Source organism: Urocitellus parryii, chromosome 6, assembly GCF_045843805.1.
Source record: "Urocitellus parryii isolate mUroPar1 chromosome 6, mUroPar1.hap1, whole genome shotgun sequence".
Taxonomy (NCBI): domain Eukaryota; kingdom Metazoa; phylum Chordata; class Mammalia; order Rodentia; family Sciuridae; genus Urocitellus; species Urocitellus parryii.
The window spans coordinates 42,173,653-42,192,877 of NC_135536.1; the positions used below are offsets into that span (position 1 = coordinate 42,173,653).

The 19,225-nt window shown below is 36.7% G+C and overlaps 1 protein-coding gene across 4 annotated transcripts in view; it reads right to left on the reverse strand.

Annotated features, from left to right (window-relative positions):
• The window catches only part of Prkd1 (protein kinase D1), a 318,052-nt gene that overhangs the window by 21,355 nt on the left and 277,472 nt on the right, over nucleotides 1–19,225 (reverse strand). For all 4 annotated transcript variants that reach the window (XM_026414345.2, XM_026414341.2, XM_026414351.2 and 1 more), the window contains one exon: nucleotides 21–182. In XM_026414345.2, coding sequence (XP_026270130.1) covers nucleotides 21–182 — 162 coding nt within the window. The remainder of the gene's footprint in view (nucleotides 1–20; nucleotides 183–19,225) is intronic.

Genomic DNA, 19,225 nt, shown 5'->3' on the forward strand with positions numbered 1-19,225 from the left:
GCCTCTAATTGATTTCTTACCTGAGTAATTAAAAACTTCGTTATGTGCTCTGGCAACCTGCCCTTTTCACTTGACAAGATCATCTCCAACATGTCTCCATGGAGTTTTTCCATAACAACAAACACTCTTTCAGGCGTCTCAAACATACACTCCAAATTTACAACACCAGGGTGATGAAGGTTCTATTAAAGATAAATAAAGCACTTGAAGAAAATGAGTTTTTTGATACTGTTTGGCAAGCTCACTGATTATACAAAACTGTTCAAGCTCAAAGCTATGGAGAAGCCCACACTTAAGATTTTTTTAACACCTCTAAATTCCACATGTGCTGCCTTATATTTTTGAAATTCTAATGTCTCCAAAATATACATCTTTACTTTCTATGCCTAGTGAAATTATTTCTATGCTAAATTCCAACTTCCAGCACAGTGAATTGCTAATTAGGTTTTAATTAGAATACCATACTGAGAAATCTGCAATTTCTTCGGATCATCTCCAATATTAAGCGTACTGTCCTAAAAAGGCATACTAGGCCACCTCTACACAACTGGTAAAAATTCAATGTAGAAAAGATGAAATTCACACATGGAGTGCATCTGACTGTGCTGCAGTCTTAGCCAAAACCTTTTGAAGTTGCTGTGCTCCTGGAGGTGTCAGAGAAGCTCTTATACATAGTGAGTATCCTTATGTACACAGCAAAAAAGTTATGATTGAAGCTTGCTTTGTCTACAGCACCATGCTCCATGCTAGTCCTGCCCAGTTCTTGGGCATTTCATAAACAGCTCCACAATAAAGATATGGTGAGTAATGGTAGGCTTCATTTTGATTACCTGATAATAATCACATATATCAAGTAAAATTACACTTTCAACAATGCTTAAATCGGAGAGTTATTCTACATCCTAACAAAACCCTTTGGCCATTTGACATTTATTTATTTATACAAAGTGCACGACAACAACAAAAAAATCGTAATATTACAAAACAATTGTATGTTCCAGTTACATTTCAATGAGGAAATAAACAAGTTTCATTATAAACAAAAATTATCTACCCCCACAAAATCAGGATCTAACTTAAATAACAGAGCTGAACAGAGGGAAAAAAATTTCATTGGGTGATAACAATTTTATATAAAATGAAATTTTTACTACTTAAAACTTGAAATGGCTCACTAGAAACCTCACAGATGGGTTCAGAAGAGCAGAGGCTATGGTTGAATCCACATTGTTGCATGGCCCTCCCTGCTTGCCACTTGCAAAGAACTTCATGTATTGCTGGATACAGAGCTGGGCTATGCTTGGGGTAAGCTCCCATGTTAATAAAGTCTCTCTATGGGGGCTATTTTGATCTTTGCCATAGACATTTGATGAGTCTTTTTGATTCTAATGTCTTGGAGCCTGCTTATGTGGCATAATGTGGTTAAAGAATTTATTAATGTGGTCTGAGCAGATGCTTACACAACCATCTAAAAGCCTTTCACCTCTCAAGGGCTAGAATCATTCTTGAAATTGCTGTACTATAAACTAGTCAAATCTGACTACTTCCCATAGACAAGGCCTCCAGGGTTGTTCTATCGTGGTCAGAGCAAAGGCGTATGGAGAGGGGTTGGGATTAACAAAGCTCACACTAACTACTCTCTTTTTCTGACTTCCTACAAATAACACTAGATAGGCAGTTGGCTTTGAGTATTGTGGGTACCAGATTCGTAAGTGGGAGACTAATATAACCATCTAGAATACACTTATATTTGATATGTGGATTGTTCATACAGAAAACTTCCTCAATGTTGTCATAGTCCCTATTTATTATATCCCCTTTCCTGGCAGAGGAACCACACTCACTTGACAAATCACTGGCCTTCAAATGTCCACGGCCTCAGTTGTCCTCTCTTAAACTAATGGTCACAGCAGAAACTTTAAGATTGCATGAGAGTTCTGCTGAGGTTCTGACTCTCCTGGGACAAACCACTAAGAGAGGGAGATGTGCCAAGAGCACCTTCCTCTTTGAGTATCTTCCCAATTGATTTTTTTTTTTTTTTGAGAGAGAGAGAGAGAGAGAGAGAGAGGGAATTTTTTTTTTTAATATTTCTTGTTTAGTTTTCAGCAGACACAACATCTTTGTTTGTATGTGGTGCTGAGGATCAAACCCGGGCCGCACGCATGCCAAGCCAGCGTGCTACCGCTTGAGCCACATCCCCAGCCCCCCACCCCCCAACTGATTCTTACTTCTATTTAATCCAACTTTAAGCACTTAGGCAGTGTTCTGGGGAGACTGGCTTCCTTAAATGACCAAGGCTTTTATGTCTGAGTAGGGTGCAAGTACAATGAATAGGAAAGGAGCAGACTAAAAGAAACAGCAAGGCTGAGGGTCTCCTGTGTATGGGCAGAGGGAAGGGTAAGGCACAGTAACCTTGAAGGCCCAGAGAGGGCAGGAGAGGAAGGGAACTGTTCTGTAACTGGGTAGCCTACTGCTTCTGGTAACCTCATCTGAGACTCTGAAGGTTGGAGGAGAAAGGAGTCTGCACATGACCTGGAAGATCCCCTGAATAGATCCCCTGAATATATCTGTAACATCACTCCTCATGTTTCTCTTCTTATATTTCTCTTAGTACGTGAGTTATTAGAAGTGCTGAAGTCTTTTACTCATTATATTCTTTTTTTTCCCTTTTCCCCACACCATAACATAACTTGAGCAAGCCCTATAACAGATGGTAAAACTTTAACATATGTTTTCTAATTGGAGAATTCCCAGAATATTTTAGGCCAAAACAACAGGAAAGATTTACGAAGGTGTTCGCTAGCACCTATTTTGTGATATATTCATTGTAATCTTTGCAGGACTTCACAAATGTCTTCTAATGCATCTGTATGAAGGAAAATTTTGCTATTTTCTGATATTGGACTTTGAGTGTGGTTAGGTATATAGATTAAAGAAGAAACAACATAATTCAATGAAAGCATCTGACTAAAGGCCATGTATAAACAACTGGAAAAGTTTTACAAAAGTTCACATGCTCACTGCACTTGGCCACTGCTCTTTTACTTTTGTAAAAGTCTTTGTGCTTTACAGGTTTCCTAAAGAATATATTGAGTGACAGCTGAAAAATTTTCCAACAGCAAAATGGCTTTGCTATTTTTGAATGGTTGGGTATATAATAAATTGTTATTTAAAGTATGATATATACCTGAGACAGAGACATCACAGAGCTTATTATTATTATTTTTTTTGCATTGAACCAAATGTCCAAACTTTTTATATCTGGCAATTAAAAAAAAGAAAAGAGGGTACAAAGAATCACGTCTTATTTATCTAAATTCCCCATGCTATTCTGATGAGGAGTATTTCTTTAACCTAGAGAACAGACTTTTTGAAGACTTGAAATCGGAAGAGAATCAAGCTATATTTTTTCTATTTTCATATATAATTTATGATGTTATTTTTTAATATCTTAAGAACAATTTTAAGATAAGTCTAAACCAATGTGGTCCGTGTGATTTTATCATACTTTTAATTTTTTCACATAAAATAGGAAATAGCTTTTTAGGCTTTTCTTCCTAATGTCCAAAGTGAATTTTAAAATGGCAGGAAGATTGCAATATCAACTATGGCACAGTTATGTGTGAAAAAGAATTTTTGCTAAATTCTCAGGCTTACCTCAGGAATTCAGATAATAAATTTTGTAGCAGTGCAAGCTTCTACAGGACTCTTTGACCATCTGTTTGTTGCATTTAAGTAATTTCATTTTCAGGAAATGAAACATTTGGTCAAGGACAGGAAAGAATAGTGCACATTCACACATAACAGATTGATGACATATCCATGGGGTGAATAGAAGTTGCTTCAAGTCTGGGACAAAATATCACTCGGAGATCAAAACAAAAATTTTTGTGATACAAGTTGCCTAGAAAATTCTTAAATGGAAACTAGTCACTAGGTGCAAAGACTTTTATAAAATATTTTGTTTAAAAAATAATAAACTAATATTAATCTTTTAGTTTATGTGTACATTTTAGCTTATATTTTGGATTCATGTTAAACAATATGCTTTAATATCAATGTATAAGTAGTAATTTCCTTAATACTAACAGAGTTGCTTTATTATAAATCTGGAGTTGAGAATTTATTCTATAAAGTTAGATGTTATAAATTTGCTTTATGTTTCCAGTCTTTGTTTCACCTTCAATTTTTAGGATTATTCTACTCAAATTTAAGAGAGATGAGAAAAAGAAAAATTAGATTCGACCTTTCTTTTCAAGATATTTTTAGGAGTAAAACAGCTTTCATATGAGAACTTCTAACTACTCTTCTATTAAATGACTGAATGAGGTAGCTCACATTGAGACAGGGAAAACAGAACAGACAAAAGTCTAGTATCTAAATTCTAAATGGCAAACAGCAGAAGGAAGACTGTTCCATTGCACAGCAATGTAGGTGGGGTATGAAATGTCCTCTTCGAAGGTATAGTACTAGAGCAATAACTTTGTTTATTCTCATTCCTATCAGTTTCCCAGGATTGAGAAAAGAGCATGCCATCATATACATTTTCTAATTACAATCTTTCACAATTTCTACTTCATTTAATGGTCCTAGAAATCACACTCACCTAATGCTTTATGAAAGAGAAATAGCCTATAATTCCCTGGTAAATGGCTTAAAAGTCTTCTTTAGAGAGCATATATGATTATACAATACTTTTTGTTAAAAATGATGCTCAATTGATATGGTAAACTCCCCTGAAATGCAGAATCTTATATTTACCTGTGTTTTGTTATGTTCATTTAAATGAAAAATGTCCAGCAATGAATCAGTGTTCTCTCTATATAAACTTATTCTTCCAATGTTTCCTCTTTTGGTGACTGATGACCCATCCAGCTCAGAGAGCTGAGAGTCATCCTAAACATGTACTTCTTCACTTGAACAATAATCATTGTCTAAAGTGGTTGGAGTCAACCTCCTTAATCTCTCTCATCCCTGCCTCCTCCTCATGATTATGCCTTGGTTTGAGACCTTAAGTCTTTCCCAAGGACCTGCTACTGCCTTCCAACTGACCTCCTTTCTTAGGTTTTGTTCTCCAATGCATTCTTCCAAAGGTTATCACTCTGATCTTCCCAAAGTGATTCTGATCACACCATCAAGCTTCCAGCCCACATGTGAATCACCACCACCTTCAGGATAAGGTGTTTCCCTTCAGCCAGGCACAGGAAACCCTTCACGATCAGCTGCTTCTCTTCCTCCACTTGAATATTTCTCCAACCTCTTCCTCTCCTCTTCCACATATCCAGCCTTCTCTGTTGACTTACTGAGACATTTTCACAACAAGCCTCACATAATCTTTCTATTTTTTGAGGCATACTGTTTCCATAACCTGAACCACCCATTGGTTGGTTTGAATATCTGGTTGGAGGCAACTTTCATTGACTCTTTAGAGCCTGACTTGGATCTCTCCATTTCCAGAGCCTTCAGTGCAATCTTCTTTTATAACTTTTATCTTTATTGGCGAGTCTATTTCTCTTACCTATAAAACTACAAGCACCTTAGTACCTGTACTTTAATTAACTGTGTTCCTAGTCTAGTGCCTGGTACACATTAAAGACATCATAAGTTTGATACATTTTATAGAAAGATAAAGAAAACCTCTATCTCCTTATTAAGTGAATAATAATCTTTAATATTTAAATGCCTTTATTTCAGATATGCTAATATATATCTGACATATTTAGCCACAGTTCACAACAAATGTGATAGTGACAGTCTCTCTTCAGAAAAAAAATAAAATATATGATTTTTTTCATTCTGAAGAGACTTTAGTCTCAGGATTCTGATAATAGATAAATGATCATAAGTAACAATTTTTATGATCAATATCAGTGATCTGTGTTATAGTTTAGATTTGAATTGTCTCACAAAAGACTCCTGTGTTTACGGCTTGGTCTCTAAAGGAGCAATGTTCAGAGGTGGGGCTTTTGGGAAGTGATTGGATCACAAAGAATCTGACCTTCTCTGCGGGATAATAATTTGATGACATTATTGAGAGGTGGTAGAAGGTGTAGGAGTTGAGATATAGTTGTATGGTGGATCCTTGAGGGCATACCCTTGGAGAGCATATGCTATCCTGGGTCTCTTCCTTACTCCCTTTTTGTTTTCTTGGTTGCCATGAGCTGAGAAGCTTTCCCTCACCATGCCCTTTCACCATGGTGCTCTGACTCACCTCCGGATAAGAGCAACAGAACCAGCAGGTTATGGACTGAAACCTCTGAAGCTGAGTCAGGATAAGTTTTCTGTAAGTTGTATGTTAGGTATTTTGGTCAAGTGACAAAAAGCTGACTAATGCAATATAGCTGTGGATATCATATGCCACCATTGATATGAGTCACAAAATGATTTCCCTTAGTGTCAAGGACAGGATAGTTTTCTTTACTTTCCAGGTTATAACCTCTTAAAGACACCAGATTTGTCCACTGTTTTGGAAAATGTTAAACATCTTTGATAGAAAGAAAACCAGGATCTTCCCCCTATCTAGGTGATCCGTATTTATTTTACACTTAGTTCTTAATAAGGAGAAACCATATCAAATCATTCTCAAGGCAACAAGAGAGCAGGAAGGCAGCGGAAGCTAAGTGATGTAGTCAGTATATCCCTTCTAAATTACACCCTTCCCATCATGCTAATTCTCCCTGTGTGATTTGTGAAAATCTTCCCACAATTTCATTATTTTCCTGAGGACGAGAAATCAAGAATTGAAAATGGGCTGTTCACACACTAATGAACACTGTACCCTCTGCCCCCTACTTAGGAAAGGGCTTTCAACTTCCTTGTTTTCTTTGGGTTTTCAGTTTAGAAACAGGCGTATCTATAGGGATGGTCCCAAATCCTGCAACATGATTTCAGGAGCAAGACCTCTGGAGATAGGCTTTCTGAGTTTGAATTCCAGCTCCTGACTTTCTGGTAGTTATCCAGACTCTCTGAGGATAATAATATGCCTAACAGTCTAGAATTATCATTTAACATATAAAAAATACTTGGAATTTTACCTGGTACATAGTAAGGGTTAGGTATTATTATTATTATTGGGCAAATCTCCTGGCATTTTAAAAGGATCTAGGCCCAATTTCTTGCTTCACTTGGGTCACTGAAAGTTTATGGTGAGCGCAGGGAAGAAAACATTCTTTGGCCTTTCGCCTGACGGAGACTACACCAGATTAAGTACAACCTGCCACAAACATGTACAGCCTCATTTGTCATGCCCCATTTTTCTCCTTGCTGTTTGTGTGCACTTATTAAAAACAAGACACATTTATTATCTTACAGATGTAGGTCAGAAGTCTGGTGAACTCAGCTGTTTTCTCTGATATGGTTTTCCTAAGCAGAAATCAAGCTGTTGGCAAGCTGTTCTCTTATTTGTAGGCTCTGAGGGAGAATTTGCTTCCAAGATCATTTAGGTTGCTGACATAATCCAGTTATTTGGACTGCAGAGATGAAGTCCCTGTTTCCTAGCTGGCTGTGAGTGAAGGGACTCTTTCAGCTCCCTGACACTGCCTGAATTCTTTGTCATGTTGCCCATTCATCTTCTGCCCAGCTACTGTGTGCTGAGTCCTTGAATTTCAAAACTCCCATGGCTTCTTCCAGCAGGAAAAAGAGATCTGCTTTTAAGGAGTCATAGGATTAGATTAGACTTACCTGGAAAATGCCAGCTCATTTTTAATTTTAAGATCTATATCCTGAATTACAACTGCAAAGTCCCTTTGCCACCTACGATAACATATTTATTGGTTCTGTGGACTAGATATGTATATCTGTGGAGCACCATACATACCACAGCATACAAAGCCTCCATTATTTGGTCTGCCTACCACATCCCTCAATTCTAGAACAAGAATAAGAGATTTTTTTGCTTTTTGGAACTGAAGGAAAGAGTCAAAAAACACTTGTAATAAAATTTATTATTTATATTACTTATTTATAAGTGAACATATTCTAAACTACTCAAAAATCAAGTGAAAAAATGTAAAGAAGTCCATATACATATCACCTAACTTCAATGATTATCAGTATTTTACCAATGCTGACACATTTAGTTTTTCATTCTCCGTTTTTTTTTTTTTGTTGTTTGTTTGTTTCAATATATCTTTGATTGGAAGAAAATACCTATTTAGGAAGATTAAAAATGCAGATTCAGCTTGACATGACTATAGCCATATTGAGTTGTAAAGCCAGGCTTACTCCAGATTAACACTATTCAGAGTTTCCTGCATTTTCCCCAGTATATTATGAGTAGAACAAACCATCAAAATGGTATGGAGCCTTACAACTGGACCCTTATGCCAGAAATGTACCTGACTCTTTGACATTAGCTTAAGATAAACCAGGTATATTCTGGCTTAGATGAAGTCTCTTTTGACCTAACAAATCATGTTAGTCAGCTTTGTGTCATGTGACTAAAATACCTCACAAAAACACCAAAAGGAAAAAAAAAATTAATTTTGGCTTATAGTTTTAGAGGTTTTAGTCTAAGATCAGATAACTCCTTTGCAGAAACATCATGGTAGAATGGCATGGCAGAGAAAGGCTGCTCAGCTCATGGCAGCCAGGAAGTGGAGAAAAGGAGTAGGGAGGGGGGGAGAGAGAGAGGAAGTGCTAGAGAGCATGAGTGCATGAGAGTGAGATGCCAGAGAGACAATAAGTCCTTCCAGGTCATGCCCCTAGTGACCTACTTCCTCCAACAAGTTCCCACCGCCCAATAGTCCATTCTGCCACCAATGGATTAATCCACTGTTGAAGTCAGAGCCTCATCACTTCCCCAAAGCCCCATCTCTGAACACACTGGACTTTGAGGGCCTTTTCAGATCCAAACCACTCACCATTCCCCTTCTTCTGACACAAAATGCAGGAATTTACTTGATTTTGCTGCCACCCAGGATTACATTGCCATCAGTAACCTCCCCTTTGCAAAAAACAATATGTGTTCTGCACAATCTTGGATCTTTCTCTTTTCTTTGGTCAAGGCATTGGGTCTGGTTCTTACACAGTGGATTGTTCTGAAATAACTGGTGAGATGGCCAGGAAATGGAAAAGGGAAAGAAAATATGCAAGGAGGAAATCTTGGGGACAGCCATCTATCTTTGTATGGGGAAGGGTGGCCTGTATGTTAAATTCTGGTAAGTAAGCAATGGGAGATCCCAAGATCAATGGATTTAGAGCACTGTGGTAAGAAAGGGTGGCATCTTACCACTACATTGGGGTGGTGTTTCTGTGAGCAGTTCCATTGGCTCCCAATGCCCACATAGCTGTGAGTGAAAGGATAATGAAATTAGAAGCACAGTTATAACGTGAAAGAGATCTTTATCTCTCTACCTTTCACTTAGCCTTTAACCTGGTTAAAAAAGTAGAAACTGAGATGCCAAGTTTGAAACCCTAGATTGCTACTCTGTGTGGATGGGGAAAAGAACTGGAAGAGCAAACAGGTGCAAGCTATTATCTTTTATCTTGAGATCAGATGGGATGCAAAGAAATGAAATCCTTGGGGGAAGGGTAGTGTGGAAGAGGCAGAGATTGAAATGATAGAGGATAAGGGATCTCTTGCCTATGAGCCTTGCTTTTTCTCTCCATCATTATTGCAATTTAAAGCAAGGGCACAAAATATTCAGATGCAGGAGGTGGATACTTTTGTTCAGGAAAGTACAACTATTCAGGATTATACTGCTGCAGAATTGCTACATAGTGCAAAAACTTTTAAACAACTGCCCTATGAGAATCTGAATGCCTGGATGGTATGACTCTGGGACACAGAAAGAAATTGCATTTCTCTGGGGAAAGTGAAGCTGAGAAAATGAGTACTAGTATCACTTACCCAGTCCTTAGGTGGTACCCAAATAATGACCGCCATATCCAAGGAAATCATTCCCTTCTAGATTATATCATTTTAGGAATGAGAGCCGCATGGCCAAATGAATAGCATCTGTCAGGAGAAGGATCCCCAAGGAAAAGCACTGAGGAAGCCCAGGGTTTTCTGCATGAACTGAACATGCAATAAGCCATTTACACGCAGGTCCTTCAAGGACCTGACCAAACCATTTTAATAACCAGAATGAAATAAAAACTTATACCTCCACCTTGAGAATGAAATAGCCCTTCTCCCTTCCTCCTAAACTCAACTGTCAGGATGTTTATGATGTTTACTGCTGACCAGGGAGAGACTGAATGTGGTAAAGACAGGGCTTTGTCACAAATCCTGATACAAAATAAGGACAGATAAAAATGAAAGAGAAAAAAGAATGAAGAAACTAGTTAAAATAACAACAACAACAACAACAACAAAAACCTGATGGGGCATGATTTGCTTTGTACCAGCATCCTCAGTGAAAAGCTAAATCACCTAATGCATCTCAGTATCCTTAGGGATGGAACTTAAGCCTAAATAACAGTTCCATCCTTTCTCCTCTGCTCCCCCTACAGGGGAGGGTGAGGAATTTCTGTGCTCCTGTTTTGTAGGTTATTTAGGTGGACACACCTCTCACTCCCCATGATGAGGGGCAGGGGTACAGTTGCACCACAATAAGGTCTATAGAGTATGTCCAGAGACTCACCCGGAACTCACTATTTACTGGTTCTTTATAATCAAAGGGAAGACAATTAATCCATATTTGATGCTAAGTTCTCTCATTCCTGAAAATATTCTAGGGATGGATATTCCACTAGGAAAGACTTATACCAGTCAAGATACTGGTAGTAAAGGTGGTATGGAGGAAGGAGACACCAAGGGACCTTGTCAGCCTTGCCACCTCTAATCAGGTAGTAAGTACCAAGCATTAGCTCTGTTAGACTCATGGCACTAAGTAGGGACTTGTAAAGGTAAATCTGTGCCATTCAATAAAGTAGAAATACAGATAGCAAGTAACCACATAGAAAGATGCTCCACATCATACAGCATCAGAGAAATGGGAATAAAACAATAAGATGCTACTACATACTGATTAGAACTGCCTAAATCCTAAACACTGATAACATACATTGTCATGCTGGCGTGGGCATGCAAAAACAGGAGCTCTCATTCAATGTTGCTGAAAATGCAAAATGAAGCAGCCACTTTGGAAGATACTTCTGTACTTCATATATATATATATATATATATATATATATATATATATATATATATTACTATATGATCCAGCAATCACACTATTTGGTATTTACTCAAAGGTATTAGAAATTTACGTTCACAGAAAAGCCTGCATTTGAAGGCTTAAAACAAGCTTATTCATAATTGCCAAAACTTGGGAGCAACCAAGATGTCCTTCTGTAGATGAATATATAAATTCTGGTACATCCAGACAATGGAATATTATTCAGCCCTGAAAAGAAATGAGCTACCAAGCCATGAAAAGACATGGAAGAAACCTAAACATCTATTACTAAATGGAAAAATGCAGTCTGAAAAAAATACATACGGTGTAATTTCAATATGTGAGACTCTGGAAAAGGCAAAACTATGAACACAGTAAAAAATTCTGTGGTTGCCTGCATTTGGGAAAGAGGGAAGGATGACTAAGTGAAGCACAGAGGACTTCTAGGGCAGTGAAAATACTCTGTATGATAGACACTACAATGATGGATACATGTTATTACACATGTTTAAATCCACTCAATTTATAGTCAAAGCAAACCTAATGCAAACTATGGATTTATGGTGATTATGTCAGTTGTAACAAATGGTCCACTCTGGTGGAAGATACTTATTAAGTGAGGAGGTTAAGGCAGCAGGTATTTGGAAATTCTCTGTTCCTGCTAACCTTAAACTGCTTTTAGAAAAATAGTCTTTAAAAATTCTCTACAATTAAAACAGACCCAAACAACAAAAACTAGGTGTCTTCAGTCTATCATCTGAGATCATACTCAGGGGTATGGTTGGCACTAACATTTGTATATGATTGAATTTTGCTGAAACTTTAATTTTGGGGGGAGACAAAGGAAATGAGATTTTTATCACAAAACTCAAGAAAGCCCCTCACCCAGCAAGGATCTTGTACACATGACAGTACACACCCCCTAACACCCAAACTAGGCTAGAATTTAAAGAGGAATTTTGGCAAATAGATGTAATATTTGAGAAGCAGCAGCAAAGCCTACAAAGACAGAAATTAAGGAGCTCTCATTCAATGTTGCTGAAAATGCAAAATGAAGCAGCCACTTTGGAAGATACTTCTGTACTTCATATATATATTTTACTATATGATCCAGCAATCACACTATTTGGTATTTTCAAAAACCAGTTTTAGTAAACATTCCATCCATGAACTATGCCCCTCTTTTATTCATGCCAATACTGGGTTTGTGTTTAGGGGAAAGACAGGAAAGAAAGTATGGCTTGTTTTAATAAAGAAATAAGACTTTGTACAATACCAAGCTATTTTATCCTAAATAAAATGGAAAATCAATCAAATACCTTTTTTTATATTTTACACTGGATGCACAGAAATGAATGCACATGGTATATTTTCTGTTCACCTACCTGGCTGGAGACATGAACACATAAGTCCAAAGTGTAATTTTTAATAAATTGTATCACTGTAGACCAACTTCTATATTTAGAAGTCAGCCAGCACTCCAGAAAGCAAAACATTCTATTACCAGGTTAAACTCTCTGTGTAGGCATAGAATGCACAACAGGAACTGGAGTAAATAGATAGGTATCCTGAACAGGAACAGAAGACAGAACATGATATTCCAAAAGGTCAAATTATACTGTCTTACATTTGTATAGGATTCCGTGGCAAAATTAGCTTATTAATGGCATATTCTCAAAATGAAATAAGATCTTAATTATGGAACTTCTCTAAATCTTTCATAAGTGAAAGTGTATGTTCACTTCCAAGATGTGGATGATCTAGACATAGCACATATAATCCCAACTCTGTCCAACTTCTTCCCCTTTCTTCCATGAGGGAGCTCACAAGACTGTGTATGCTCTTTCAAAAATATGTTGGGAAATACCGATTAAAAATATTTTATATATTATTCATTGAATTCCCCAAATACTCCCGTGAAGCAAGCACACCAACCATGGTTTCTAGTCCGTAATTAAAAAAAATCAATTTTGAAAAAGATTTACTGAAAAATGGAAAAGTTTTTACTTGGAATCTGGAACCTTGGAAACTAGGTTTTCACTGTGACAGACTTGTTTGTGACCTAACATTTGGGAAACTTTCTAAATTATTATTTTTTTTCTTACGGGATGTTTCTTTTCTATTTTTCTCTGTATTTGACTATGTATTGCCTAATTTATAGGCTTCGTTTTTTGGAACATGGAGTTGACAACAAGATTAACTTACAGATGCAAAATATTTCTTTCTAAAGAATTACATGAATCTGGGTATAGTGGTGCAACCTGTAATCCCAGGACTTCAGAGGCTGAGGCAGGAGTATCAAAAGTCAAAGCCAGCCTCAGCAACTTAGTGAGACCCTCAGCAACTTAAAGAGACTCTTTCCTTTAAACTAAAAACTAAAAAGGTCTGGGGATATGGCTCGGTGGTACAGTGCTTCTGGATTCAATCCCTAATATCAAAATAATAATAATAATAATAATAATAATAATTCTTATTATTATTTCATGAAAATTCTTTATGCAAACAAATATGAAGACATATTTGAAGAAACATAATAAACAGATTAGATGAAAGGGAAGTATAAACTAACCTCTCAACACACACTACAAAACCCACATTTTGCAAATTTTTTCCTCTAGAAAACTAATTGATTTCTTCTTGATTAAATAAAAACACCAGTTTTGAATTTTTTTCATTTTCCCACCCACATTTTGTGTTGTTTTTCTCTGATTCTCTCTTGTGATTATCTCCTCCCCACCTACGCTTGAACAACCAGAGAATACACTTTTAAGCTTGCTCTGTGAAGACAAATCACTTTTTTTTTTTCTGGACAAAAGGGAATGAAGGTAAGAAATATTTTATTCTTTTATTGCCATGCTCTGCAAAGTTGTGTATCACCCTGACTCCTTATTGGTGGCTACATAATTCATTTAACAAATATTCACTAAGTGTCTAGAGGGGCCAGGCATCGTGCTAAGGCACATTCAGCCTCATTCCAGGAACATATACATGTAAAGGAGTGATTTAACAGCATTAATTTCAAATACTAATATTTTAATACACTAGAAAGTCAAAACTCTTTAAACTTCTTTTTGGGAGGGGTGGGGTACCAGCAATTGAACTCAACCACTGAGCCACATCCCCAGCCCTATTTTGTATTTTACTTAAAGACAGGGTTTCACTGAGTTGCTTAGCACCTCAATTCTGCTGAGGCTGGCTTTGAACCTACAATCTTCCTGCCTTAGCCTCCCAAGCCATTGGGATTACAGGCATGTGCCACCGCATCTGGCGAAAAGTCTAAACTTTTGACAAAATAGTTCCAGATATCGACTTCAAAATATAGAGGTGAATATAAAGTTTTTAGAATTCTTTTTGAGGGCATGTGAAGAAAATCAAAGACCACAGTTCTAAAATGATTAAAAGTTTTCTACGGATTCTTAGAGAATATTTATTTTACTGAGGTGCTGGTTCTTTCTGCCATTTCTTTAGGTATACAGCCTACGAATCTTTCAATTTCTCCAATACCTCCGTCCCCTTTGAAGCTCTTCCTTATGCCAATGCTGTGGCTGCAGCCATGATCTGTGGTCTGTTCACTATGTTTCTATAGCCATTCTGGCTTGGAGCTCATTATATCTGATTATCCAAAGAGATTATAAATACCTTAATGAATTTCAATCATTTTATGAGGTCCAGAAGTCTAGCAATTTCTTCACTTAAAGTAAGGAGTGCTTTGCATGTATTAATGAAAATCCTAATATTTTCACTAATTGAGGGGAAAGTGTTCTTGCCTAGGAAACTGGAATAATAGCAAAATTGACAAAGTCAGGGAGACCGTATCTTGCAGAGAAAGACATTAGTGTTAAATGTTTGGTTTTAAGTAGGTTGTTGGTTGCAATGAGTGGCACAACGGTGGAGATGTCCTAAGGGTAGAATATGAGAAGGAGTGCCTATGAAATGTTAGATCTCAAGAGCTATATTAAGGAATGACCTCAAGACATAACAATATGACTGTCCTATTTTTTTTTTTTTAATTTCTCCCACTGGACTAATCTTATTAGCACTGATCAGTTGTTCCTTTTTAAATCTCCCTCCTCGCTGTACCTTGTGCTTACCTTCCCTGCCAACTCCTCCAACTGTCTGCCTGGACTTGTCCCTTCTTTCATCTAAATGATTCACACAGACTTAAAACTCATTCCCAGAGTGAGGTCATCCACTTTGACAGTGAAAGAAAGATATTCATCTTCCTTTCCATTCCACTGACTTTGATTATGATACTTTTTAGGAATAAATCACAGAGTTGGTGAGTTGAAATTCCAACCCCCACTCCTATCTGCATTACCACTCTATCTTTTCAGATCCCAAAAGTTAATCTTTTAATAAAAAATATAAAATGCCCGGAGAAGAGTTCTGCAAAACAATGCATACATAATCCTTCTCAATTAGTCAAACAATTAACCATTAGTAGCAAATGTAGTCTAACCTTTTGCTGGTAAGATATAATGAAGGGTATCTTATGCAATAGGATAGTATTTTGTATGATTTAATTGATTATTCAACAAATAGTTATTAAGTACCTAATACATGACAGAAATAATTTCTGATATTAGAGATTCACTAGTGAACAAAACAATGATATCTGCCATGGTGATTTTTTTTTATGGACACAATACCTTTATTTTTTTTTTCTTTTTTAATTTATTTATTTATTTATTTTTTTAATTTTTTTTTATTGGTCGTTCATAACATTACATAGTTCTTAATACATCATATTACACGGTTTGATTCACGTGGATTATGAACTCCCCCTTTTACCCCGTATACAAATTGCTGTATCACATCAGTTTCCCTTCCATTGATTGACATATTGCCTTTCTAGTGTCTGATGTATTCTGATGTCTGTCCTATTCTCTACTATCCCCCCTCCCCTCCCCTCCCCTCCCCTTCCCTCCCCTCCCCTTTTCTCTCTCTACCCCTTCTACTGTAAATCATTTCTTCCATTTGTATTATCTTGTCTTACCCCTCCTTTCCTCTTGTATGACATTTTGTATATCCCTGAGGATCGCCTTCCATTTCCATGCAATTTCCCTTCTCACTCCCTTTCCCTCCCACCTCTCATCCCTGTTTAATGTAAATCTTTATTTTTTTTAAGAGAGAGAGAGAGAGAGAGAGAGAGAGAGAGAGAGAAAGAGAATTTTTAATATTTTATTTTTTAGTTATCAGTGGACAAAACATCTTTGTTTGTATGTGGTGCTGAGGATTGAACCGGGGCCGCATGCATGCCAGGCGAGCGTGCTACCGCTTGAGCCACATCCCCAGCCCATAATACCTTTATTTTATTTGTTCATTTTTTATTTTTTATGTAGTGCTGAGGATTGAACCCAGTGACTCACATGTGCTAGGCAAGTGCTCTACTCCTGAGGCATGACCCCAGCCCTGCCATGCTGATTTTTATATAGTGGTAGGGTTTAAATTGGGAGTAGGAATCAAATGTATGAAATATGATATGTCAAGAACTATGCAATGTTTTGAACAACCAATAATAAAAATTAAAAAAAAATAAATTGGGAGTCGGGCAAAGAACCTACAGAAAATATGCTGAATAAAAAATTCCATAATTTAAGGTCTGGTATTGTAACACCTCCTGCTTTGCTTTTCTCATTAAGGATTGATTTGGCTATTCTGGGTCTCTTATTTTTCCAAGTGAATTTCATGAGAGTTCTGTGAAGACAGCTTTGGAATTTTGAGGAGAACTGCATTGAATCTGTACAGCACTTTTGATACGATGGGCATTTTTTAAAAAAGTTAGTTATAGATGGACACAATACCTTTAGTTTATTTATTTTTTTATGTGGTGCTGATGATATAACCCAGTGCCTCACATATGCTAAGCAAGCAGTCTAGCCACTGAGCTAATAATAGCTCATTTTGGACATTTTGACAATATTAATTCTGCCTATCCAAGAACATGGGAGGTCTTTCCATCTCTTAAGGTCTTCTTCAATTTCTTTCTTCAGTGTTCTGTAGTTTCCATTGTAGAAGTCCTTACCTTGGATATTGACACTAAATCAGGCATGAAGACCAATTTAATACAATAGAAGACACAGAGACAAACCCACATAAATACAGTTATCTCATACTAGATAAAGGTGCCAAAAACATACATTGGAAAAAAGATAGCCTCTTCAACAAATGGTGCTGGGAAATCTATATGCAGTAAAATGAAATTTAACCCCTATCTCTCACACTGCACAAAACATCTCAAAGTGGATGACAAGACCTAGGAATTAGACCAGAAACACTGAACCTACTAGAAGAAAATGTATGCCAAACATGCCAACACATCAGCTCAGGAATTGACTTTCTTAAAGACTCCTCAAGAGTAAAAAGTCAAATAAAAAATTAATAAAGGGAAGAGTATCAAATTAAAAAGTTTATTTAAAGCAAAGGAAAAAATTAAATATATGAAGAAAGATTGATTGCCACCTGCACCTCTGATAAGGCCTTAATTTCTAGGATATAGAAAGAACCCCCCCAAAAAAAATTGACACCAAAAAATCCCTCCACAAAACAAACAAATAAACAAACGACCCGGTCCATAACGAGCAAATGAACGAAATAGACACCTCTCTAAAGAAGAAATATAACAGTCAACAAATATATGAAAAGATATTCAACATCTCTAGTAATTATAGAAATCCAAATTAAAACTACAATGAGATTTCATTCTCTCCAGTCAGAATAGCAATTATCAAGAATATAAATAACAATAAATGTTGGTGGGATTCGGGGAAAAGTATACACTCATACATTGCTGGTGGGACTGCAAATTGGTGTGGTCACTCTGAAATGTAGTATAGAAATTCCTCAAAAAACTTGACATGGAACCACCATTTGACCTAGTTATCCCACTCTTTGTATGTATCCAGAGGATTTAAAATCAGCATACTATAGTGATGCAGTCACATCAATGTTTATAGCAACTCAATTCACAATAGCTAAGCTATGGAGCTAATCTAGGTACTCTTCAATAGATGAATGGATAAAGAAAATATGTCCTATATGCACAATGGAATATTGCTCAGCTATAAAGAAGACTGAATTTATGACATTTGCCAGCAAATGCATGGATCTGGAGGCTATCATGCTAAGTGAAATAAGCCAATCCCCCAAAACCAAAGATCAGATGTTTTCTCTGATATGTGAAAGCTAATCCACAATAAGTGGGGGCACTGTGAGGGGAAGAATAGATATGTATTAGTTTAGACAAGGGGGAATAGAGGGAAAAGCAGGGTTTAAGCAAAGCAAAGAGAGCAGAATAAATCTGATATAACTTTTCTATGTACATATATGAATACACTACAGTGAATCTTTCCATCTTGTACATCCACAAGAAATTAATTTTAAAAAAGAACAACTATGGGTAGTTCAATGGCAGAAAGATCAAGAGAAGGAAGGGAGCAGGGGGTGGGGAGAAGGAAGGGGAAGGAGAGGTACTGGGATCTGAATTAGAACAAGACATATTCCATGCTTGTATAATTATGTCAAAATGGATTCTATCATACATAACTAAAAAGAACCAACAAAAAATAAACAAAATTGTATAATAGGTTAGAAAATGATAAGTGCTATGAAAAAAAAAAAAACCCAAAATGGAATAGAGTAAGAGCAGTACCAGGAAAGGGGTGGGAGAGCAGGTCTGCATGGACCACAACTTTATATATAGTAACAGAATAGTGTTCACATATGTAGTAGTGAGATGTGAGCAAAAATTCAAGTGATGTTAGTTTGAACCTCAGCATCTGGATAATGAATTTAAAATCCTTCCTGAGAAGGTAACATATCTGACAATGGAAAAAAGGTTTAAATGATTTTGGGTTTTGATTTCATATGGAAGACATGATGAGTTTCCTATTTTTGATGAACACATCTTGAAACAATTGGCAGTTTTTATGACAAAGTATGAATTACCAAACCTGATATCTTACGTAAGTTAACAAACACTAAAATGACTGATTTTATGGGCTATTCGATTAAAAAATTCAATATATAAATATGTTGCCAACATCCAACCAAAGGCATAACAGAGTGATAAAATTTAAGGACCCACGACAGCAAAGACTTTT